At 36.2% G+C, this 25,488-nt stretch overlaps 2 protein-coding genes across 3 annotated transcripts in view; both read left to right on the forward strand.

Moving 5' to 3' along the window:
- The first annotated feature begins 751 nt into the window (after positions 1-751).
- LOC141298161 (uncharacterized) lies at positions 752-5,919 on the forward strand. Of its 2 annotated transcripts, none has more exons than XM_073828674.1 (4): positions 752-851; positions 955-1,048; positions 2,293-2,380; positions 4,856-5,919. In XM_073828674.1, the coding sequence occupies exons 1-4, from the start codon at positions 806-808 to the stop codon at positions 5,153-5,155; spliced, it is 528 nt and encodes a 175-aa protein (XP_073684775.1). In that variant the 5' UTR covers positions 752-805; the 3' UTR covers positions 5,156-5,919. The 2 variants fall into 2 exon arrangements, with proteins under 2 accessions (XP_073684775.1, XP_073684774.1); XM_073828673.1 differs by lacking the exon at positions 4,856-5,919 and adding an exon at positions 3,143-3,732.
- Positions 5,920-6,954: 1,035 nt separating this feature from the next.
- The window catches only part of ca10a (carbonic anhydrase Xa), a 232,012-nt gene continuing 213,478 nt past the window's right edge, over positions 6,955-25,488 (forward strand). Inside the window, exons 1-2 of the mRNA XM_073828405.1 lie at positions 6,955-7,103; positions 7,508-7,912. Coding sequence (XP_073684506.1) covers positions 7,852-7,912 — 61 coding nt within the window. The 5' untranslated portion in view covers positions 6,955-7,103; positions 7,508-7,851. The remainder of the gene's footprint in view (positions 7,104-7,507; positions 7,913-25,488) is intronic.

Raw genomic sequence — 25,488 nt, forward strand, 5'->3', positions numbered from 1 at the left:
GTCATGTGCCGGCTGGGATGAGTCAAAATGGTCGATTTTCCTTTTATGCCAAAAATCATTAGGATATTAAGTAAAGATTGTGTTCTATGAACATAATTTGTTAATTTCCTACCGTAAATATATCAAAACTTACTGATTTTTCTTATTGACTTTTGATTAGTAATATGGCATGCATTGCTAAGAACTTCATTTGGACAACTTTAAAGGCGATTTTCTATTAACAGATTCCAGATTTTCGAATTGTTGTATCTCAGCTAAATATTGTCCTATCCTAACAACCATACATCAATGGAAAGCTTTCAAAAAAATTTAAACAAAAATATTAAGCTATCCATAAAACAATAATTCATACACATGCATATCGACGCTCACTGATCGCATTTTGTAGCAAAGAAAAAATAATCTTTCATCTGTTGTGGTGACGATCTAAAAGTTTTGAAAATATGTAGCTACTACTTATTAAAAAACGCACGCAACCAATTTGGATAAAACGCAGGTTCTTGTTTCTTGGCAACCTGCGTATTTCTAATGTCTCCGCCCATCCATTCCTCCCTCCCTCCACCTCTCTCTCTCACTCTCTTTCTCTATCTGCGTCCCAATTCGCATACTATCCGTACTAAATAGTATTCGAAAAAAGAATTAGTATGTCCCAAATCGTAGTATGGTTAAAAAAGTATTCCAAAGATTCCCGGATGGTCTACTACTTCCGGTTGGAATTCGAAGTGCGGATCGATGCACACTCTAGAGGCTAATATTGCCCACAACACATTGCGCGCGGGAGGGAGGAGCTTGAGAACGTGTAAACATGGCGGCTGGAGGTGGTGATGGAGAAGTGCCCTCAGTATTTAAATGTAAGAATTTAAACGTTTTACTATAATAAAGTTTTTTTTTTTTTTAATCCTTTGTGAGATTAATGAATTGATGTGTGAAAAGAGTACCGTGTTAATCTTGTAGGGACAGATGAAGACACTGAGCGCCTAATTACTTGGCGCATTGCCAATGAATCCCTTTTTACGGGGAAAAGAAACGCTGCCATTAAAGGATTTGAGTAAGTAACGGTTATTTGTATGCTTTTGTAGATGCTGTATTAACTGTCCTATTGTAGTGTGCTTGTTACATTGGTATAATAAGCCCCAATATTTGGGTGTTTTAATTTATTGTTATATTGTGTATTCGGGGATTTACCACAGAGACACGACTAAATTGTAGGGTACAGCTTGTGGTTTTTGACATTTTCCGGACTCCTGCACGAACAGTGTAAACTCTGGTAACACTTTAAAATAAGGTTCATTATTTAATATTAGTAAACTTCTAAAGTAGTTAACATGAACTAAGATTAAACAGTTCTGCAGCATTAATCGTAGTTATTGAGTAATTTCAGCATTTACTAATGCATTGCAAATGTATGTTAGCATTAGCTAATACACCGTGAACTAACAATGAACAACTGTGTTTTTATTAACATTAACAAAGATTGATAAATAGTAAATGTATTGATCATTGTTCATGTTAGTTAAAATGTTAACAAATGACACCTTATTGTAAAAAAAATTTTTTATCTTGATGCCTAAATCTATTCATGTTGTCTTTAGTCTGTAATAAGATATAAGAAACAGTCTATAGAAGGAACAGATGTAAGAAAAGTCTAGATCAGGGATTGGCATCTTCAGACCTGGATGGCCACAGTCCTGCAGAATTGAGCCTCAACCCTTATCAAACACACCTAAACAAACTAACCACGTTCTTCAAGATCACTAGAAAAATAGAGTCAGGTGCTGTTTGATTAGGGTTGGAGCTCAACTCTGCAGAGCAGTGGCCCTCCAGGAAAGGAGTTACTCAGCCCTGGTCTACATGAAGAGTTTATGCTGACTGTCAGTTATTTTTAGCCCTTTTTGATGGGATGTGGGAAAATGTCAAATTTAAAAGGTAATTCCCATAATTGTGCAGTTTAAGTTGGTTAAATCAAAATGAATAAAATTTAACCAAGCTCATTTAACGTAGTGTGTATTTTATTAACATTATACCTTAAAAACATGTGCATACACACCTACTTAAGAGCATTGAACTTTATATTGTTTGCAGTTATCTTTAAGAAAATGTTTTAAATTGAGGTTTGCCTTGGCTACATAGGGCAATGTCTTTCAGTTTGTTGTTACTAATATTTGTATTGCTTATTAGCTTCAACTTAAAATATGTTTTGTGTTTAGGCTCAATGGATTTGTTTGCTCTATTCAGGATTCTCTGATATTTCTGTAAATATGTACTTATTGTTTTCTCTTTTGGGTACGCAAGAGCCTTCATCCATGAAAAAAACCTAAAAGGAAAGGTTTCAGCAACATGGGTGAAGAAAAAATGGGAAAACCTAAAGCAAAAATACAAAGTAAGTACATGTAATGTTGCGTGTTGTCCTTTATTATTATTTTTTCAATAAATATGGATAACCAGTTAAATTATTAAAACGTTCACTTCCAGAACAAAAATTTACAGAATTTATTCACCACCTTGTCATCCTCGATGCTCATATGTTTCTTTCTTCAGTTGTGTTTTTGAGGAAGACATTTCAGGATTTCTCTCCATATAGAGGACTTCTATGGTGCCTGCTTGAACTTATAAATTGTAGTTTAAATGCACCTTCAAAGGACTCTAAATGATCTCAGCCGAGGAAGAAGGGTCTTATCCAGCTAAAGGACCGTTATTTTCTAAAAAAATAAATAAACTCAAACTCTCGTCTTGCTCTGCATGTCCGGTTCAAGACTGTTGAAAAACTCCCATCTCGTTTTCACACAGAGCTAGAAAAGATGAGCACTTGAGGTTAAAAAGTATATAAATTGCCATTTTTTTAAAAAGAAAATAACTGATTGTTTCAAAAGATAAAACCATTCTTTCTTGACTGGGATCATGTAGAGCCCTTCGAAGCTGCATTTAAACTGCATTTTGGAAGTTCAAACTCACAGGCACTGTTTAAGTCTACTACAGTATATGGAGAGAAATCCTTTAATGTTTTCCTCAAAAACATTTTTTTTTTTTTTACGACAATAGAAAGACAAACATCTTGAATGACAAGGAGGTAAGTAAATTATCTTACAATTTTTGTTTTGGAAGGGAATTTTTCCTTTAACTAGTGTTTTTACACATTGTATAGGATCTGAAGTGTCCACAGTCAGGGCTCAGCACTGAGGGAGGCGAACTAACAGCAGCATCATGGAAGTGGTATGGGGTGATGGATGCTGCATTAGGTTCTAAGCCATCCATCACCCCACCTGTGCTTATACAATCTGGCAGCCAAGATGATGCTGTTGGTTCATCTCCCTCTGTTGCTGACCCTTCTGATGATGCTGGCAGGAAAAGAAAGCGAGGGTCCGGAGAGAGTGAACTTTTGGTATATTTGAGAGAGCTGGAGGAACGGGAGGCAAAGAGAGAGGAACAGGCACAACAGAGAGAGGAAAGAAGAGAGAGAGAGTTTGAAGAGAGAGAGAGAAGAAAAGAGGAGGAAAGAAAAGAGAGAGAAGAAGAAGCCAGAAGGAGAGAAGAAGAGTTTAGGGCAAGAATGGAGCGTAGAGATGAAGAAATGAGAAGAGAGGCTGCAGCAAGGGAAGAGAGGTTCCTTGCCTTAATGGCTGTCTTGACCAAATCATTAATAAATAAATAATTGCAATGAATAATAATAAATAAATAAAATACATACGTCTACATACAATAATAAAAAACTAAATCAAAGCTTGTATTATGTTCCCAGAATCTTCTGTAAATAGTATATTTTTTTAAAAACCTTTGTACATCTTCAGAACACAAATTAAGATATTTTGATGAAATCGGAGAGCTCTCAGACCCTCCACAGACAGCAAGGGTCCTACCATGTTCAAGGTACCTGTGTCACCCTAGCCTAGTACCTCTTGGAGAGTACCATGACACATGAGAAGAATTGTCGAATAACATTACTTGATTTTTTTAAGTATTCTTGGAGCTTAAGCATAAAATTATGGTTGAACCAGTAATGTCACATGGAATATTTTTGTTCTTGTTACCTTTCTGGGCTTCTAACATGGAAGAACCCTGTCAGAGAGCTCTCAGATTTCATCAAAATATCTTATTTTGTGTTCTGAAGATGAATGAATGTCTTACAAGTTTGGAACAACATGATGGTGACTAATTAATGATTTGATTTTGGGGTGAACTATTCCTTTAAGAATATATTAGTAAGTATACATTTAAAAAATAAATTGACATGTATTCAGCTATAAACTGTAAAGTCCACTGTAGGATGATTGCAGGATCTGGAAGGGTTAATATAAAAATATTATTCATATTGATTTACTCTGTATTTGCTAACAGTTGATTAGTCTGTTTTTGTTTTGTTTTTTACAAAAAGTAATACAGCATTTTTTAAAATTAAGGTAATTTCAATGGATCCACCACACAGGCTAAGTGTTTTTATATATAAATGTAAACATCTGAATTCAAGGAGTTAAGTTAGGTTCTAGGAGAAGCAGCCGCAAGCACTGGAGAAGGCAATTGTTTTTTACTGTAATTTTCTAAATACATTTATCCCATTACCATAAAAGTTTGTTACTCCTCAGCTACAATTTAGCCAATTTTAGAGCTATAAACATGTAAACCAGTGTTACTGCGATACAAAGCCCATATCAAATTGTATGTTGATTGAAATATGTTTAATACTGCCAGTACAAAAATCTTTATTTACATTACCATTAATTAATTAATTTGTTTATTTAACTGGGGATGTTAAGTATTAGTACATTCGTGAAGGATTTGTAAGAAATGTGTAACAGAAAATAACTTTTTAACAAGGGAGAATTTAAATACATGTTTCTAAGCATAGTCATGTTCCATTAAGGCAGGAACGTGGATGTCGGGTGCGGACACTGCTGCTGCTAGACGGTTCCTGACGACATCACCGCACACCACTTCCCTGGCTTCGATGTTGTGCTCATTGACATCACCCTCATCGTCGTCATCCACATCTGCATCTATTATGTCACCAGCAGCCAGACACATGTTGTGCAGAATCACACAGCATGTGATGACGATTGGGGTGAATTCTGGGCTCACCTCAAGGGCTTTAAAAAAGATGGACCTCCAGCGGGTCTTAAGCATCCCAAAGGCCCTCTCAATCACACATCTGGCCCTGGAATGATGCCTGTTGTAGCGGGCCTCAACTGGAGAGGCAACAGGTTCACGGTAGGGTGTCATGATGGTGATGGGTGATGTGAGGCAGGGGTACCCTCCATCTCCCAAGATGCAACGGCCCTCTGGTGGATATAACTGCCTGCTGTAAATGGCACTGTTCTTGAGGGCCCTTGCATCGTGGACAGATCCTGGAAAGCCGACACAGATATCCAAGAACTTTCCCCTGTGATCGCACACAGCCTGGAGCAGCACTGAATGGAATAATTTCCTGTTAAAATAACAGGATGCATTGACGGCTGGCGGCTTTACACGGATGTGGCAGCCGTCAATAGCGCCGACTGCCATGTGAAAAGCAGGAGAGCCTGACAGCCTGGCAAATCCTGCACCGATCTCCTCCACCTCTTCACCCTGAGGGAGTTGCACAATATTTTTTAGCAGGCCAAGGACAGCCCTGCTGACTTTGTGCACAACCCTGTGAACTGTTGATTTGGGGATGGCAAAGGCTGAGGCAACAACACGGTATGATGCAGCATGGGCCAGCCAGTACAGGAACATCACAACCTCGATGTCCTTTGACCATCCATGGTCAACCTCATAAGGCAATGCGGCTATGAGGTTGACTATGGCTTGTCTGTTGAGGCGAAGATAGGGGCGGAGGTTAGATTCCCTGTCCAAAAACAGCTTCAGGATGGGAACTGTCACATTCAACTGACAGTAAGGTGTGGTGATGTCGGTCTACAAAGTAATAAATAAAAAGACTCCAGTACAGTGTCAAGTGTCATATTTATATCAACTGTGTTTCTTTTTGTAGATTTATGCCTAAACCTGTTCATGTGTGTGTGTGAGATTTTGGACAACAATACCAGTCATAAGGGTCTTTTTTTTTTTTTTTGAAAATGAGGTTGTATGGGTTGTTAGGATAGGACAATATTTGGTCAAGATACAACTATTTGAAAATTTGGGATTTGAGGGTTCAAAAAAACTAAATGTGAGAAAATCACCTTTAACAGTTTTGATATATTCATGGTAGGAAATTTACAAAAACCTTAATGGAACATGACCTTTACTTAATATTCTAAAGATTTTAGCATAAAAGTAAAACAAATTGAGAATTCTGAGAAAGGTTTTGGCTATTGCTACAAATATACCACTGCTTATGACTGGTTTTGTGGTCCAGTGTCTTTTATATATACACACACACACACACACACACACACACACACACACATGTATTTATGTATTGTAAACATTACTTATTAATACTTTATTTTTACTTAACGTATTTTAGGTTATTTTATACGTTTAGCTTTCATTGTTACACACATTGCACATGAACGTCAACACCAGCCTCCTCACGAAAGACCTGCGTTTGGTAGATCTACGGCGACGTGCTGCTTCTCTCTTCAAGCTGGTAGGACGCATATTAGAGCGGTATATACGAAATGAGGAAAAAAAAATAGATAAAATGCGAAAATTAAGTGATATTGAGTAAATAGGAATCAATGAACTTGCTTTGGATGCTTTGTTTACGTTGGTTGTGCGTAACTAGGCAACAAAGTTCTCTTACGTTATATGACGTCTTGGTAGTATGTCCCAGAACGTTCATACTATTTTGCTACATACTCAAAAGTACGTACTTTTCAATACGAAAAAAAGTACATACTTTTAGTACGTAGTATAAGTATGCGAATTGGGACGCAGCATATGGCTCTGCTGTGCGCCAGCGCTCCATCCACCTGTGCCTAGGTAACGTGATCACGCAATTAATAGCGGGAGCGCGCACTCTGTTTTAGTGGTCCGCGTACCCGCAGCGCGTAGGGGTGAGGCACCTGTACAGTCTTTACCTCGTGGAACTCAGGAAACCTGAATAGCTGTTTCTTTCATAAACCACCGGATTGGGATTTGTTTGTTGTTTTTAATGTTTTTGAACTGTCGGAAGATATCAAAAGTAACAGGTAAGCGCAAAGTATCTTAGCTTCAGTGTTATTGTGGTTTGTTTACAGACGTTTCCGCTGCAGTGTTTCATAACTCGCTAATAAACTTTGTAAAATGTTGTCAGGAGCGGCCAACAGCCCTAAGTGTTTTAAACACCACAGGTCGGATATTTACAACTTCGCTTTTATTAATGACACTTTATGAAAGAGATAGGAAAATGAATCAGTGCGGTGCGGTGCTCGTCTGCGCTGCTAAGTCTAACGGCATGTCGTGAACGAGGGAAGCACGCCCCCTTACAGCAAGAGCGCGGTCCCGTGACTTGCCCGTTAAACCTGGCTGAGTTAAAACTGTTACTCTCGCAGAGCTCCGACCTTGCCCACTACGAGGACACGTCAAATCACAGTTGTACTCTCTCTGTTCGCAGGGTCAGATCAGCGGAGTCCAGCATCTTCGCGGCACAACAGAAGCGGTTCTGGAACGGGAAAGAACGCCTAAGTCATTTTATGGAGGCTTGTGGGACGCAGCGAAACATTTCGTAAAGTGTGGGCACTGAGGATATCAGTCCAGATCCCCTTTTAATTCGGAGCATAGTCTTGTTTGGATTTCAGCCTGTTTGAAATGTGGCGTTATGTGATCGAGATAAATGTGCTATGTGTGTGATTTGGAGAGGATCTTGTGGAAGGTGTCCAGTGGGAAAGAGACTGGGTGGACTCATCTGCAACTGATCCCCGTTTTCTGAGCGCAATGGACTTGGAATGAAGACAAAACATGGATATAATCTGGGAAATATTTATTATCCTTCAAGCCAATCTCATCGTTTGCACTTCAGGTAAGATCGTACATTATGATTTCTTTGACAATAAGTGCTTAATATTCGTTTTATAATAGCTTAAGTTGTGTTAAAATAATAAATAACATGCATTATACAATCTTTTACGTAGTTTATCCATATTATTAAAATATGATTTCAAATCTTTCAAAAGGCGCAAAATTCTATAGAAATCCATTTTTTATTAAATATATAAAATCACTTATTTTTGCTGCCTACAACGACCCACGTCGTTTTACGTTAATTCCTCTTCTTTCTTTATTATTTCGAACAATGTATGTTAAAAATAATGTATTTTGCTTAATATTTGCTTATAATAGTGTTTTATGGATGGTCCGTTTGCTATCAAATAGGCAAACTCAGTCGTGTTGTAAATGGGCTAGGCATAAGTTATGCGTAAATGAAATTACATTAACATTAAATTAAGCATGTGCTATGAGTATTTTTATTCTCCCCACTGCTTATATAAATGTGAAAAATTGATTTTGGAGGTGGTCATCACTGAACACACCAAATGTAGAACCAACGGAGCCCCGACTGGTCTACTGTCACCACTACTATCACTTTAGTCGATGTAATGCGGAGCCGAAAGATCGTGTAATGTCGAATATAGATAGTTCTCTCAGACACCATAGTATTAAAAACCCGAACAGCCACGGAAATAACTTATTGAGTGGGCACAACTCTGAATGACTGCCAGAAGAGGTCCAAATAAGAATCACGAATATTATTAAATGACTAAACAAATCAAGTCCGTTCTGGTTTAACTTTAAAGCTCCTCGTGAGAGGTTTATGGAACGCGTCCAGCAGCAGCGTCGCCCACGCGAGAACTGGACATTGATGGCAACGCATCCGTCTTTCTCGTGATGCGTGGGACAGGCAACGTAAACGTCCTTGACCAGTGTTTATGGCCTCTGAGAGCTTTCCTTTTTAGTAGCTTCATGTAAATGTCCACCATCATTTTACATAGGCTATGGTACTAATGTGGGAAGTCAGCTTGTTAGGTTGCTGTGGAATATAAATTTTTACTTGTGGATTTATTACATTATTTATTACAGATTAGCACAATTTAGTATGTGTGAGTTTTTTACTTTGTTAGGGTTTATAATGTGTGATTCAGAATACTAATTAAGGATCATTGGATGTAAGGATGATTTCCTCATCCATACTGATCCCAAACTTCATCTCTGAAGATGATTACGACATCAGATGTAATGAGCATGTGATCATATGTTTAGTAGAGCCCTTGTGCCTGATTAGATTAGTGCCATTTTTGTCTCTTCTTCCACTTACAGTCAATGTGAATTGTTGTTCACAACTCATTTTTGCTTGTATAGTGTGTAGTATCCATTGGCACTTGATTGGATTATGAAAAGTGGGCATTGCATTTTAAAGCAGAGCCACATTGAATGTGGGTTTGCTTTTTGGCATTCAGTAAACGTTGCCCAGTAGCACACAGCCTAAGTGACGTCAACGGAAAAGGATGTTTCAGAGGAAGAGCAAGTTTTAAAAAATTTGATTAACGATTACGACGGCAGCCTTTTTATTTTTTCTTTCAGAATAACACGCACAATGAATCATTCAAAATAAGAGCATTAAAATGAATGTGCATTGGATAAATTGGATACATTTTGCCACTTTTTTTAACGTTGACTTTGATACTTCCTGATATAGCTATGGTGAATCATGTTTCATTTTCAAGCACAACATTTTCAATTTTCCACTGCCATTACTCCCCAAATAGCAAAGGCCGCTAATGTACTTTCAACTCTGTTTTCCCCAGCAGTTTTCTTGATGACGTGTCTTTTGTCAGCAATTGCATTGTTTTATGACAGATGGAAAACACTCCATTTTGCTGTTTAATCAGGTTTTTTTTTTTTAGGTTGTTTTGAAGATCAAATTTATCTCTCCGGCTTTGGTATATAAAATGGAAGCTCTCAGTGATTTTGTTGTTTGTTCAAACATGTTCACAAAGATCAAAGATTCTATTTTGTCCCCACTTCAGTCATAATTGGACCATAACAAGTGGCATCTTCCTTAGCGTTTTGTTTTCCAGGCATTCTTACCGGAACATCATAGATTTTAACTGACATTTGCAGAGCATGAGCATTTGTTTAGTTATGGCAGTTAACATTTGCTTTGATGCCACTCTAGATCCAGCAGCACAGTGATCGCCTCATGAGCCCCCATTCTCAAAAACTGAGGAGCATCTTCTTGTTTCAGTGTGCACAAATGCTGCATTTTTACAGGGTCTGCATTAGAAGTTGATGGCAGTTTGATCAGTTATGAGGTTCTTATTGGGACTGATTCATTTGTGCACTTTCTGGTTTATCCTGATGCACTTGAAAGATCACACTGTTTAGAACATACAGCGAGGTGCAAAAGTCTAATGCTAAAAATTTAAATCATGTGACTTGTAGACATCAAGTGATCTTGTGTTATTAAAGCTCAAGATGCTCTGAAATCATGCTTGAGATTATATATTTTTAATGCAACTCTAAAACCGATTATTGTGCTGCCAATATCATTATTTAATAAAACTAATTTCTATAGTGAATTTTAAACCTCATTGTATTAGTGTTATGTTATAAAATGTAGTTTAGTCATTTGGATTCTTTAATTTAGCGCTTCATTTACCTCTGACATCCTTCAGTTAAAGTCCAGGGAAGTTATTTAGTAGCCAGGCAGAAGATAATATTCTAAAACGATGAGCTGCAACCTTTTGAAGTTACAGTTAAAGTTCTGTTTTCATATCAGAGTGATCAGGGCTCACTGATGTTGTCAAATTTCTCAGTCATGTCAATCAGTTTGGTGTGCACAAAAAACATTGTGCCACCATTATGATAAACAGGCTTGATTATGTTGTTCATGTTTGTTTGAATAGGACTGAGAATCCAAAAAAATCTCGACATGCCAGAGGTACAGCCCTGCTTTGTTGCACTTTGCTTATTATGAAAACACAGGAGTCTGCATTCATCCAGGTAATTGAAAAAATGTGTGAAAGTCCAGTCAAAAGCATCTAGATGTGTGTAAATATTTAAGTTGCTTTTTTTTCACTCAATTCTTTGTATTGTATTCAATATCTATATTAATAATCATTATTACAATATAAAAAGCAATAATCTGTAAAAATCACTTTGGAAGTTGTTTTTTCAGTCAATTCATTCTGACATTATCTGAAATTAATGAGGGCTTGTGGCAAAAATGCCACCAAAATAAATAAACAATGCCTATTAATTTCAATACAAAGGGGCAAAAAATGCCCCTGCACAATTAAATAACATTGTGGTTGTCGCGATTAAAATAAAATGTGAAAATGAATGAAAAGTATCAATTCATGGAATTACATTTTTTTTTATTCACTCACACTGCATCAGGTTGCTTTTAAGCGCTGTTTTGTGCAGCGTTAAACCTTATAACCAATCAGATGCATTTCTGTTGAACTTGGAATGCATTGGCCTAAAATATCTAAAATTCGACACACCAAGGTTATAGTCCTGCTTTGTTGCACTGTGTCTTCGCTTTATTATGATAACATGAGTCCGCATTCATCCAGGTGTTTGGTAGAATGTGTGTGAAAGTCCAGTCAAAAGCATTTAGACATGTAAATATTTATTAGTGTCAATTCGCACATTTAGATTCACATAGAGAGTTCTTAGCAAGGTCGGAAAATAATGAGGGCTTGTGGCAAAAAATGCCACCAAAATGAACAAAAATTACCCATAAACCCGAGAGAGGGGCAAGAAATGCCCCTGCACAATTAAACAATGTATTAAATAATACATTATTTTGAATTAAATAATGTTTTACGGTGATTTAAAATAAAATGTGAAAATGAATGAAAAGTGTCAATTCGCAGAATTGCATTTAGATTCGCTCACACTGCATCAGATTGCTTTTACGCGCTGTTTTGTACAGCGTTAAGCCTTATAACCAGTCATGCGTTTCTGTTGAATTTAGGAATGCATTAGCCAAACAGAGGCACTTAGGTTAGTCAGCGCTGAAAACAGCAGAGCTGTTGATGAGTGCGCACATACATAAATTTGCTTATCATAAACAACACAGTGCAGATACGGTGTAAATAAAAAAATAATTTCGTAGCTTGTTTTTACATAACTTGAGCTAGACTTGGCTAACGTCATCAACATGTTCGTCTATGAAGCCAGAATGTGACATGCCCAAAATGAAACAAAAGCTTTATATTGTTTTCTATATCGATATTAATAATCATTATTACAATATAAAGAACAATAATCTGCAATAATGGCCAGTCAAAAGCATCTAGATGTGTAAATATTTAAGTAGCCTTTTTTCACTCAATTCTTTATATTGAGATATTAATAATTATTATTACAATATAAACAGCAATAATCTGCAAAAATGACTTTGGAAGTTATGTTTTTCAATTCATTCTGAGTTCTTAGCAAGGTCGGAAATTAATGAGGGCTGTTCACCAAAATGAAAGAAAAAAAGCCCCATAAAATCAAGACGGGGGACAAGAAATGACCTTGCACAATTAAATAACATATTACGGTTGTCACAATTTAAAATGAAATAAGAAAATGAATGAAAAGTGTCAATTCGCAGAATCGCAGAATTGCATTTAGAATCACTCACAATGGATCAGATTGCTTTTATGCACCGTTTTTTGGAGCGTTAAGGCTTATAACCAATCAGATGCATTGCTGTTGAATTTAGGAATGCATTGGCCAATCAGAAGCACTTAGTTTAGTCACCACTGAAAACGCTGGAGCTGTTGATGAGTGGCACATCCGCGAATTCCCTCATCATGCACAAAACGGTTGTTTTTGCATAATTTGTGGTGGACTTTGCTAAAGTCAGTTATCTATGAAGCCAGAATGTGTTATTGTTTTCCATATTGATATTAATAATCATTATTACAATATAAAGAGCAATAATCTACAATAATGATTTTTTTTTTTTAAATATGAGCTCATGTTTTTTTAATTGTATAATGTATAATTTAGATACAATTTTTATCAGTCCATTGTTATTGAGAATAGTTTAAGATATTGATTAAAGTAATTGGGTAAATTTAAGTATTTGACATTGAAGATGACATATGGTTGTTATAATAATAATAAGGTGATTATAAAAATGGCCCTGGACATCAATTCCAGAGGGCAAATATTAATGGAAAAGTTCATTTCTGACCCTGGTTCTTAGTAATACATTTCAACCCTTTTGAAAATGAGAAAAGTCAGTTATGAAGAACTCAATTAAACAGAGCTGAATACTGCGTCCGTTTTTTTTTTAAAGAGCACCTCTTGTTTATTGAGAGTGAGGCATTTACGGTGACATTATTAAGACGTAAAGAGGTTGTACGCACTTTCATCCATGTTGGCTAAATGTTGTAATTTATCAATTCCTAATTTGCATGTATCTTGTGATGTTTAACTCATTAAGCAGTTGTGAGCACAATACATGTGCATGATTTTTATATAGAATATTCAAATTACCATATAATTTTTGCTCCTCCTTGAACTTAATTTTATAGGTTCAATTAGAGAAAATGTGATAATACAGATAACAAGATAAATTTTGAGTAATGTTTCTCATTAAAATAGACATGGCTTGTAATGTTTGTAATGTCATGCTCTCTATAAAATTACTCTCCCTTTCTCTGGATCCTGACAGTTTTAGTGTGAATGTTTAATTAGCTCGAAGAAGCATGTCATTTAATTAAGCATTTGATTCATTAAAACTACTAGATACTAGCCATATTCATTATCAACTGAAAGGCTGAAATCCTTCTGAATCAACCATGGGTCAGGAGCAGCTGTGTTTAGTTAGGTCTTCCCTGATGGGTGGGTCTAGCTAACACTATTGACTGTCACATGCAACGAGCATAGCCATTTGTAAAAAGCCAGCCATGAATCTTGTCACAAACCCACCGCAGCGCGACACCATGACATGTTTGCACTAGCTCTCGGGTGCCCCGTGGCACATCATCCACAATGTGCACCTGGCCACTCTTAGCTCAACAAGGTACGCTCGCCACAGTCTGACAGCGATCTTGGCTCTCTTTGCAAGGGAGGCCTTGCTGCTGCCACGTGTGTGACGCCGAGAAGGTGTTTTTAATGTTTGGGCGATGGCACGGCTGAAGGCTGGAACGCTAAGCAGTGATATCTATAGTACCGAGGCTTTTGCTGTGGCTGGGTGATCCTACACGCCCACACTGGGCAACACTGTCTCAGCCGACTAATCTGATAATCCCATGCAGATGTGTCTGTGAGTGAGTTTGCATCTGTGCATGTGGAACGAGAGAGAAGAGAGTGAGAATTGCAAGGATGTCAGCATCCTCCTTACGTGATTTGGTTGTTTATCCGTTTCCCTTCCGGGATGAGGAGCTTATGTCACAGTTCAAAACGTTTAGTTATTATGGAAATTGCCAAATGAATTGTTCTAAGTGTACCTGAATGCATAATACAGATGCAGATTGTGTTCTTGTTGATAAAAGAGTGTGAGTCTCTGAGGAGAATCGGTGCAAATGCTCCTGTAATACTGATAAAGTTTATCTGCTAGTAAAACTTCCATTCGCACATTTCCCTCGATGCAGTTCTCGAGGGAAGTGCGAAGTTCTCCACGTTGTTTTGCTGGTCAAGGCAGTGGGTGTGTGTTTCATACCATGCCATCTGTCATATAATTTATTTATAGTAGAATAACTTTTAAGACTGTGGTGCTGCTTGGGTCGCAGGAAGGCCATCAGAGCTAACAACCCCCTCCAGTATTAAATCACAGGATGCAGACCATTAAGGATGCAATATACTCATTGCAAAGTTTTGTTGTTGATTCGTTAGGGGTAAAAAGAAGTTCAAAACATCTTTGCAGTAGTTAACTTTAAGGGATCATCCTGACACCACCCAAAAACCTATTTATGCAGTGTATAGATGAATAGGTAAATATGTGCTGCCCACGTTCCTCTTGATAATACAATAAACATGCAACACAAATTAAAAAACAGTGGTTAAAGGTGCAGTGTGTAGATTTTTGCGGCATCTAGCGGTGAGATTGTGAATTGCAACCAATGGCTCCCGTCCACCGCTCACCCCTCCCTTTACAGAAGCTACGGTGGCCCACACGGGATTAAGATGTCGTCGTTTTAGACAGCAAAGAGTAATTAGGTTTCTTTTAAAACGTAAATTAAGTAATTATATTTACTTAATAATTAAATAAAACGATGTTATTGTGAATATTACAGTTACTTGTTCATCACTGTGTCAGTGTTTTTCCGCTAGAACAACAGTGATAAAATGCGATCTGTAGAGCAGTTTGTCCGTTTAGGGCTACTGTAGAAACAATACGGCGACTTCCATGTGAGGGGACCCGCGGTGTATGTAGATATAAACTGATAATTCTAAGGTAATAAAAACATAATGGTTCATTAAGTAAGGTCTTTATACATCCCTGAAAACATAGTTATGTATACTATATTGCATTTCTGTCTAGAGATCCTCTTAAATATTACACATTGCACCTTTAAGAAAGCATCTGATCATAGTGATGGATATTATTGGATCAGCTCTGCAATTCAGTGCTCCAGTCAAGTCTTTTAATTGAATTTTATTTATTAGGGCTGTGACGATAAATCGATTTGTGGATCGATTCTGCGATCTTTCGAATACAACGCGTTTTTTTTTTTTTGGAATCGATTCTGAGGTTAGATTTTAACAGCAGATGGTGTTTTTATTCACACTCAAATGCTCATGAAGAAAAGTCAAAATCCCTTTAAGGCAAGTCATTTCACTCGGTGGCCATCTCGGGCATGCAAGTGCAGCTCCTATCTCTTTGAACGGGGAAACATCAAATTCTCCAAATGAAATCTGATAAATATTGTTCCTTGTGCTCCAATAGCATTAAAAAAAGCATATTTTTCAGGCTAGATCAGCCAGTGCGCATGCACAGTACTGAGCGCACGTCTCAGAACGCAAATTGTTTCTATAGCAACCAATTTCTAACAGCAGCTGCAGTGACGCGCTGACTATACTAATCAACGATTGGCTCTTTCATTAAGAAGACGAGGCTTTGAGGCCATAACTAGAGTTGCATTTTTCCCCATTCAAAACATCTTGGGTATTCTATAGTCTTTGGAGCACTTGTGCGTTCGGCTGAGTCATGTAATTTCACCTCCGCTCAGAATGCTTTTATGATGCAAGTTTAATGATTAATGTACCACCCACTCTGAACACCCTTATAATTCGCTTCAACCTTTTTCGAATTGTGTGAATGATTATTTTAAGTTTAAGTGTGTGTAAGGATTTGGAATCAAGCAGAGCACGCCTGTTTCTTAAGCAAGCAGTGCCATCTGCTGTTCAAAACTAAGCTCAGAATCGATTTGAGAAAGAATCGCGATGTGTTCGGAAAATCTCAATCTCAATTCGCAATGCATCTTTAATTTCCCAGCCCTATTATTTATACAACTGATTGCTTTGAAACAAGTAGCTTTACAGTAGAGAACATGGGGAAAAACAGTGTCAGTGTCTCTTTCAATTAGAATTACAACTTTCTAACATTAAGCAGCTCTTCAGTGTATTTACGTGTTCACTCCACTCCAGAGACCGAACAGAAGAAATTAAACAGATAAGATTTTGCTTGTATATTGGGTATCTTTAGCTTATTCTATACTGGTTCACACAGCATACAGTTCATACATTGTGCCTTTTTTCTTCTGTGACAAGTGCATTAGGACGTACCTAATTTCGTGTCGTTCCGAACCCATGTGACTTCTGTTCTCTTCGGAACGCAAATTAATTTATTTTCTAATGAAATCCGAGAGCTTTCTGACCCTGCATAGACAGCAACGTAACTGACACGTTCAAGGCCCAGAAAGGTAGTAAGGACATCATTAAAATAATCCACGTGACATCAGTTGCTCAACCTTAATGTTATAAAGCTACAAGAATACTTTTTGTGTGCAAAGAAACCAAAAATAACAACTTTATTCCACAACAACTTCTCTTCCGTGTCAGACTCCGATGCATGTTCAGAACCGGGAGTACCGTGACGCACGCACAAGAAGTATTCACGCAGATTCATAAAATTAAGGTTGAACCACTGATGTCACACTGACTATTTTATCGATGTCTGGGCCTTGAACTTGGTAGTTGTATTGCTGTCTATGCAGGGTTAGAAAGCTCTCGGCTTTCATAAAAAATATCATAATTTGTGTTTCGAAGATGAACAGAGGTCTGGAACAACATGAAGGTGAGTCATTAATGACAGAATTTTCATTTTTGAGTGAACTATCTCTTTAACTCGTCAAGCAGTTGTAGGCATGATGTGTACATGAATTTATATAGAATATTCAAATTAAAGTATAGAATAATGTTTTTTCTTTTTCATTTCGTCCCATGCAGAATAACTGTCTTCATAGAACTTTATAGATAAAATAAGACATAATATGTGAAATATATTGATAATTGGATAAAACTGGTGTAATGTTAAAATAACCATGCTTGTAATGTTTCTAATTTTGTGCTTTTGTCGTGCTCTTTTTATGATTACTCCAACTTCCCTGGATCCTGATAATTTTATTGTGAATTTTAATTAGCCTAAAGAAGCATTTCATCTAATTAAGCATGTAATTCATTAAAACCAGGCACAAGACAATATTTTAAAATGCACTGATATGCTAAAAACCAGCTGATCTTCTAAATCAACTGTGGATCAGGAGCAGCTGTGTCTGAAACGACATGACATTATGTAAAATACACCAATTTGCATGTAATGTGTTGTAAATTTTACGTTCATTCCCAATCCCTTTTCATGTTTTCCTCAAAACAAGACTCCCCAGAGCAAATTCTAATGGCTAGTATGGCAGTTTTCTACTGTATTCTATTCTATTCATAGAATTTTTTTTTTTTTTTTTTTTACATGGATGCCAACCACATTCTATAACCAAACTGACATCTGGAGATTTTCATCAGGATCTCATTCACTGGACAGCTAGTTCTCTGCCATGTCTTATAATGTGTGAGCCACACTGAATTGTATAATTGTGTTAATTATGGTCCTGTTTTATAAGTCCTGTGTTATTCCTGACGTTTTCGTTTACTCGCAAAGGAGAAATGAGTTGCGTTCATTTGAAGATGGATGAACTCATGGCTTGATTAGATTCATTTAGCAGCACACTGTCAATTGCGATTAAAACTTCCCATTGTAGTGGCCATCAGCATCTTTAATAATGTTGCTAAGGTCATCTGAATTAGAATGTGGTTGTGACTTTAACTGTTCATTAAATGAGAAGTTCACTTCCAAAACAAAAATTTACAGATAATGTTCTCACCCCCTTGTCATCCAAGATGTTCATGTCTTTCTTTTTCCAGTCATAAAGATTTGAGGAAAAGATTTCAGGATTTTTCTCCATATAGTGGACTTCTATGGTGCCCCGAGTTTGAACTTCCAAAATGCAGTTTAAATGCAGCTTCAAACGATCTCAAATGCAGTTGTAAATGATCCCAGCCTAGGAAGAAGGGTCTTATCTAGCGAAACTATTATTATTTTTTTAACCTCAAACGCTCGTCTTGTCTTGCTTTGCCTGAACTTGTTTTTTTTTCCAGTTCAAGACAGTTAGGTTAAGTGTAGTTTGAAAAAAAAAAAAAAAAAAAAAGACCTCCCATCTCACTTTCTTCTTTAAAATGTCATAGATTGCTGTAGTACCTTTTTTGTTAAGGGTGTTTGATCTTCTTTGCATGTTTACTTTGCAAACACTTGGTCGGTACATGATGATAATAATTAGTTGAGGGAGAAAATAAGATGGGAGTTTTTTGACATACCCATTCGACATACATGAACCGGAAAAAACTGAATTCAGACAGAGCAAGACAAGATAAGCATTTGAAGTTAAAAAGTATATAAATTGTAATAAAAACAAACAAAAAACAAAACAAAACATAATTTCACTAGATAAAACCCTTCTTCCTCAGCTTGGATCGTTTGTACCCACATTTGGGATTGTTTTAAGCCGCATTTAAACTACATTTTGGAAGTTCAAATTTGGGGCACCATAGTCCACTATATGGAGAGAAGTCCTGAAATGTTTTCCTCAAAAAATATTATTTCTTTACGACTGAAGAAAGAAAGTCATAAACATCTTGCATGACAAGGGGGTGAGTACATTATCTGTAAAATTTTGTTCTGGAAGTGAACTTCTCCTTTAATACAGCTTCATATTCAAGCAGCCACTTAAATAACAAAAAAAAAGTATTTTTTTATGAGAAAACATTGAAATATTAATGGCAGAAGTTATGGTTATTATTTATGAATATATAGACAAATTGTAACTGAAGGATTATTTGACTAATCAGAAAATAACTAATCATAAAAACTTATGTAGATTAATCAACCAAATGCAGAATGTCATTGCTTCTGATAAGTCCTTATATTACCTCTAAAATGATTATGCCATGGCTTTGAAGAAGCCGGTTCAGAGGTCCGTTCAGTGGCACAGAGGAATGATGAAACGTATCAAGGGTGATTACACATACAGCATATCGCCTGGCCTTTTTATATTGATAAACGGTTCAGGATGCTTGGGCTTGATTGAAAGAGTCCACCGGGGATGAGCCCTGCAACATTACACTGGTGCAGCTGGATCCATAATGTGGTGCCACAAACGGGCCGAGTGAAAGACAATTATCTCATAAGTCAGTAAGCACAGCTGTCGGCAAGGTCAAGTTTCATTTATGGGCGGCATTTGCGCCTCTTTCTCTTTTCACCCTGCATGGATGAGCCGTGGGACTGCCTCGGTTCCATGATGAATACTAATGGTTGCCTCTGACAATTAGTTTCTGATGAAGTGTTTATTTACAGCATCACCTAGTTTCTCTGAGACTTCTGGAAGTGCCATGTGTAGGTCGTTTATCACTTGGGTTTGAAATGCTCTTTACGAGGTTCAGGGATATAAATGTATGCAGTAGTAGAGTACCAATTCTCTTCTGTTATTCTCCACTTCCATTGAGGAAAAAACACTTTGAGTTGTGTACTGTGTATACATGGCCTTTTTAAAACCAGTAGTGCAAAGAAAGTGTTAGTTTGACTCTATAAAATTGAACCTGATTCTGCTAAGTTAACCTTATTGTGATCATTTTGTTCTCTTATATACGAAAAAGAAGAAAACATTTGTAGGACGAAAGATATTGGATTTAAACACATTGTAAAAAATGCTGGGTTAAAAAACAAAAAAAAACAATTTGTGTTATTTGGAAACACTGCACATGTGTAAATATTGAACAGAACACATGCTGGGTTACTTTGAGCCACCTTGTTGGGTTTTACACATTAATCCTTTTGTAAGGTTGTTTTTTGACTGTGCTGAATCAGTCAACTTGATATTCAAGGCTCTTCACTTTAAATAATAAAAATGCACTCTAAAATCTTAGTTTTTTTATATAAAGAACCGTTCATGTAAAATTTTTATTCAATGGCAATCATGAAATACTCAAACATTCAGTGAATGTTTTAGGATGTGACTGAAGCAGCAACAGCAGCCAATGGGAACCTGTGGGAAGAAAACTGGCGTAAGTAAGCTGTTGGAGTTCGTTAAATGACAATCTTATTAGCTTTATCTCGTGGAATCTCATCTGTCAGACATTTAAGTTTCAGTTTTAACCCATCAAATGCATAGCTGCGTCACTAGAGCACTAGGATCAATAGCGCTCAGTTATAGTCAGTGGAGCGCATGGAAACTTTGTTGCCTATAACAGCGATGTAGCATAGTGTTTTAGCTCTAGTCACGTCAGAGATTGCCTTATTGGGAGATAAAAGCATAACTGCTAACGTGGATCACATAATACTGTGAAATGTTGATGCAATTTAAAATAGTGTTTTTCTATTTGAATATACATTAAAATATAATTTATTTCTCTGATGCAAAACTAAATTTTCAGCATCATTACTCCAGTATTCAGTGTCACATGTTTCTTAAGAAATAATTCTAAAATGCTGATTTATTATCAGTGTCGGAAACAGTTGTGCTGCTTAGTATTTTTTATTTTTTATTTTTTTGGAACCTGTGGTACTTTATTTCAGGATTCTTTGATAAATAAGATCAAATGAATGAATGAACAGCATTTATTTAAAATAGAAATCTTTTCGAACAAACACCTTGTTCAAAGTTTGGGGTCAGGGGTTTAGGTTTTTTTTATTTCTCTGTTTAAAGGAATTAATACTTTTATTCAGCAAGGATGTGTTAAATTGAAAGTGATAGTAAAGACTTATATTGTTAAAGATTTCTATTTTTAATAAATGATGTTCTTCAAACTTTTTATTCATCAAAGAGTCCTAAATAAGTATCACAGGTTCCAAAAAAATATTAAGTAGCACAACTGTTTCCAACATTGATAATAAAAGTAATAAATCAGTGTATTAGAATGATTTCTGAAGGATCATGTGACACTGAAGACACTGAGTAATGGCTCATAAATATTCAACTTTGCAACACAGAAATAAATTATATTTTAAATTATATTAAAATAAAAAACTTATTTTGAATTGCAATAATTTTTCATAATTACTCCTTTGTGTTTTTGATTAAATAAATGGAACTTTAATGAGCATACGAGACTTAAAAAACATTAAAAATCTTACTGATCCCAAACTTTTGAGTGACTGTGTACATGTACATAAAAATGATGAAATGTGAGAATACAACCATTTTTCCTATATATTTATGCAGTAATAATTTGATAAGAATGCAATGTAATGCAAACCTTCATTCAAAATTTCATTCAGGAAGTTTCCTGAACACAGAATGACCACTGACAAATGTATACAGTTTTAACCAGTTTGGCACAGATTACCCATAATTGGGTAACACTGACCCAGCACTGGGTAGGTATGTAAGGGTGTCCATCATTTCTCTTAACAGTCAAAATGGCCCAGCAGCTGAGTTACAGAAAAGCTATCCAGCACGTGGTTGAAAAAATTAAAAGTCACTGAATAAAATGACCTAACTTGGCTGAATCCAGCTTTTTTTTAAGATTGTGGGATTTGCTCACATTGAATCAGTATCTTAATTAATCAATTCACAGTATATGAAAAAGTGAAACCTTGTTAAGTTACAAAAGAAGGTGACTTAAAATAGATTTTAGTACAATTGGAATGTAGTAAATGTGAGAGTCTAAAGGTGCGGTCTATCTGACCTTTTTTTTGGTTAAAATTGAGTTAGTCACATATTCTTATTCTGTGACAACGTATTAACTTTATGTGATGTTTTCTTTATAAGCTGTGTACATTTTTTTTAGCTTTTTGTTTAGAAAACAAAAAGTGTTCTATTTACAGATGTCTTTGGAATGCAAAAACCCTGAAGCTCAATGTCTCAAAAGTGCTCAGAATGCAGATAGAGCCTTATAATTCCAAGGTGGCAAATTGTCTTCATTTACTCACCTTCATGATGTTGCAGAACACTTTTAACGTTCTTCTGTTGAACACAAAAGGAAATATTTAGAGAAATATCTTGATGTCTTTTGATCATTGCACTTGTAGCTTGCGTCTTTTACAACATCTCAGACGTGACACATTCTAAGAACATGGTAGTCAAAAAGACCTTGTTTGTTGTAGTAATGCTACCTTCCTCAAATTTAGTTTTTGCAGAGAGAGATGTCTGATACGGTCAAAAAGTAATATAAGCAAAGTTAATGTTAAATGTAATGCTTGGCCCTCTAGCGGTTAATGCAAGTTACTTGCTGAGAAACATTGTTTTGATTAACAGTCTCATAAAAATATGTACTTCTGGGTACTTTTTACGTTTTTACATACCTTACTGCACGTTTCGCGGCAGTTTCAAAAAATAAATGTTCACTGAGTGGAGCTAAAACACGGGTTCAATACATTTCTTGATGCCATTTGAGTCTTCCTTGTGTGTAGATTTAAACTCTTGTCGAACCGTAGTTACACAGGATTCAAACCGGGGCTCTTCACCTCTCAAGTACATCTCTGTACTGTGTGAGCTACCGAACAAACCTACCGTCTATGAAAACCCATAGATATGAAGCTGGATATGTCATGCTAACATTCAAAAGCACCAGTTTTCAAATCTCCCAGCATGTTAAAATAGTTTTTATGTCACAATATAATATTCTTCATGTAATTATGTGAAAATTACACTTTATCAAACTGTAAATCATACTTTGTGTGAAAAGGAATAAAAGGTGTCAGAGTTTTACTGCCTCTAATGTTCATTTCTTTTGGAAACTGCAGTGATGTGTACTTATTGGTATATATTTTGTGTTCTGTTCACGTTTTTGTCATGAGACCAGGTAGGTTTTGATAGTTATGTGAGTTTTACTTTGGCTCTTCTGTTTTGCACGGGTGAATCTGACAGCTTGAGGTGCACCGCTGTGCCCTTATCAGTTTGAATCCTACTAATGACATTAAAACTCAATTGCAAAACAGAAATTGCATTATCTGAAAAAGGTTTTATGAGAAGATAAGTGGCTTATAAGTGGCCTGTTGTTTTGACTTTATTGAAATCAGTTGTTTGGAAATGTTACAAAAGTTTGGCAATTCTGACATTAGAAATAATGGTTGCTATTAGTGTTTGATTAAGTAAAATGGTGGAAACTATTTTAACTAGTAGGTAAGGAAATAGACCAAATTTGTTATTTATAAAACTGTTTTGTGAACCTTTAATGCACAGCAAATTTGATGCCATGCAAACTAAACGCATTTCTGAAAGGCAGAGCCAGTGTTCCACCGCATAGAGTAATAGCCTGACTGACTTTTTCTTTATTTATGGATTTAACATAAGCATACATGGATGTAGTGTACTGAATGACACAACTATGAAGTCTCTCTTGACAGCTCTAAAATTAAATCATTATTTTAGGCTTACCAAAGTAATTTTAGGTAAGGCAAAAACACAGTTTGGATGATGGATTTGTAAAAATGTAGCTAATTTCAAACAACAAAAATGTTACAAAGTTTAGTTATAATACTTTAAATACTTGAGGAAAAAAAGAACAGTTGCTTACAATCATCTTAAATACAGTACAGATCCATTTTATACTCTTGAGTAAAGCACAATTTAGTCAAGAAGCATTAAAACAGCAGGGTAAACTGGTGGAAACAACACAACTGTAAATTAAACTCAGGGGCAGCCTTATGGTGCCCTTATTAAACTGTATTTTAAGACGTAGATGTCTGTCAGCTTGTTCTGTTTCTGAATGTGCTGTAACTAAGGGAGACTTAATGTGGAAGGAAAATGCAAACCTTGCGCCCAAATGCTAGTACCTTATTTTCATGTGTATCAAGGGCACAATTGAATATACTCCCACAGGTCCAGTTCTTTCTGCAGCTGTGTGGATGTTATAGTTTTTGTGGTCTCTAATATACGCATTAAGGGGTCCCTAATGCCAGATAGATGCTAATAATAATGAGCATCACTCGTATCTGAACATAAACAGAACTTCTACAACACCAAATAAGTGCTAAAAGACCATTTGGTCAAGTAATGTTGTTTCTCATCCAATCTCTTTACTGTGGATAGGTGTTTTGAGCAATTATATTGGTCTCTAATGCCCAAATGCTTATACTTATTAATACTTATTATACTCAGTGCTAGTAACATCCTCCTCTGGTCATATCAAAGGACTTCTGCAGAAACTAATATTAATCTGTATATATTTGAAAACAGCATTTTTGTTTTGTTATCCTAAGGTTGCTTGTCCACACTGACATGTCTGAACACACTTATCACCTTGCTGTGAAACATTATAAAAATGTTATAAGTGCTCACTGAGATGATACAGAGACCAGGCAGAATCGAATTCACTCTATTATTCACTCAAATTTACTCCATTATTATTAACTCACTCTCACTCTATTCGTCTGACACAATCATTTTATTAGCAAAATGGTCATCTGATCAATATTCTGACATCTTTGCAGGATGTAATATGAAGATTGTACAAAGTAACATTGCAACATTACCTTTAGCAACATTATTAAAGTGAATATCAATCACAGCAATGCCGTTACAACCATAGATATACAGTGCCCCATTAATATTGGCACCTTTTTTTAAATCTGAGCAAAAGTGGCTGTGATAAGAAGTCTGCAGGTTTTATACCAAAAGTTCACAAAATTCATACAGTACATCTAATTGAAGTTAAAACTAGGAAATGTTTTTCTCCAATGCATGTTGGCCACAAATATTGGCACCCCTAAAAATTCTCATGAGTAAAACATCTCTGAAGTATATTATAATTCTTATTTACATTTTCTTGGCATACCAGGGTGACAAGGAGCATGAAATTGTCCAGCAATGACTTCCTGTTCCACAGGATTATAAATATGAGGAACACACAGGACAAAATCCCTTAATCATCCATCACAAGGAGTAAAACCAAAGAATGTAGTTCTGATGTGCAGAACAAAATTGTTAAACTTCACAAAATAGAAAGTGGCTGTAAGAAAAGAGCTAAAGCATTGCAAATCCCCATCTCCACCATCAGGGCAATAATTAAAAAGTTCAGATCAACTAAAGATGTTACAGATATGCCTGGAAGAGGACGTGTGTCTATATCATAATGCATGGTGAGTGGATGGTTTAAGTA

Source organism: Garra rufa, chromosome 22, assembly GCF_049309525.1.
Source record: "Garra rufa chromosome 22, GarRuf1.0, whole genome shotgun sequence".
NCBI classification, from domain to species: Eukaryota; Metazoa; Chordata; class Actinopteri; order Cypriniformes; family Cyprinidae; genus Garra; species Garra rufa.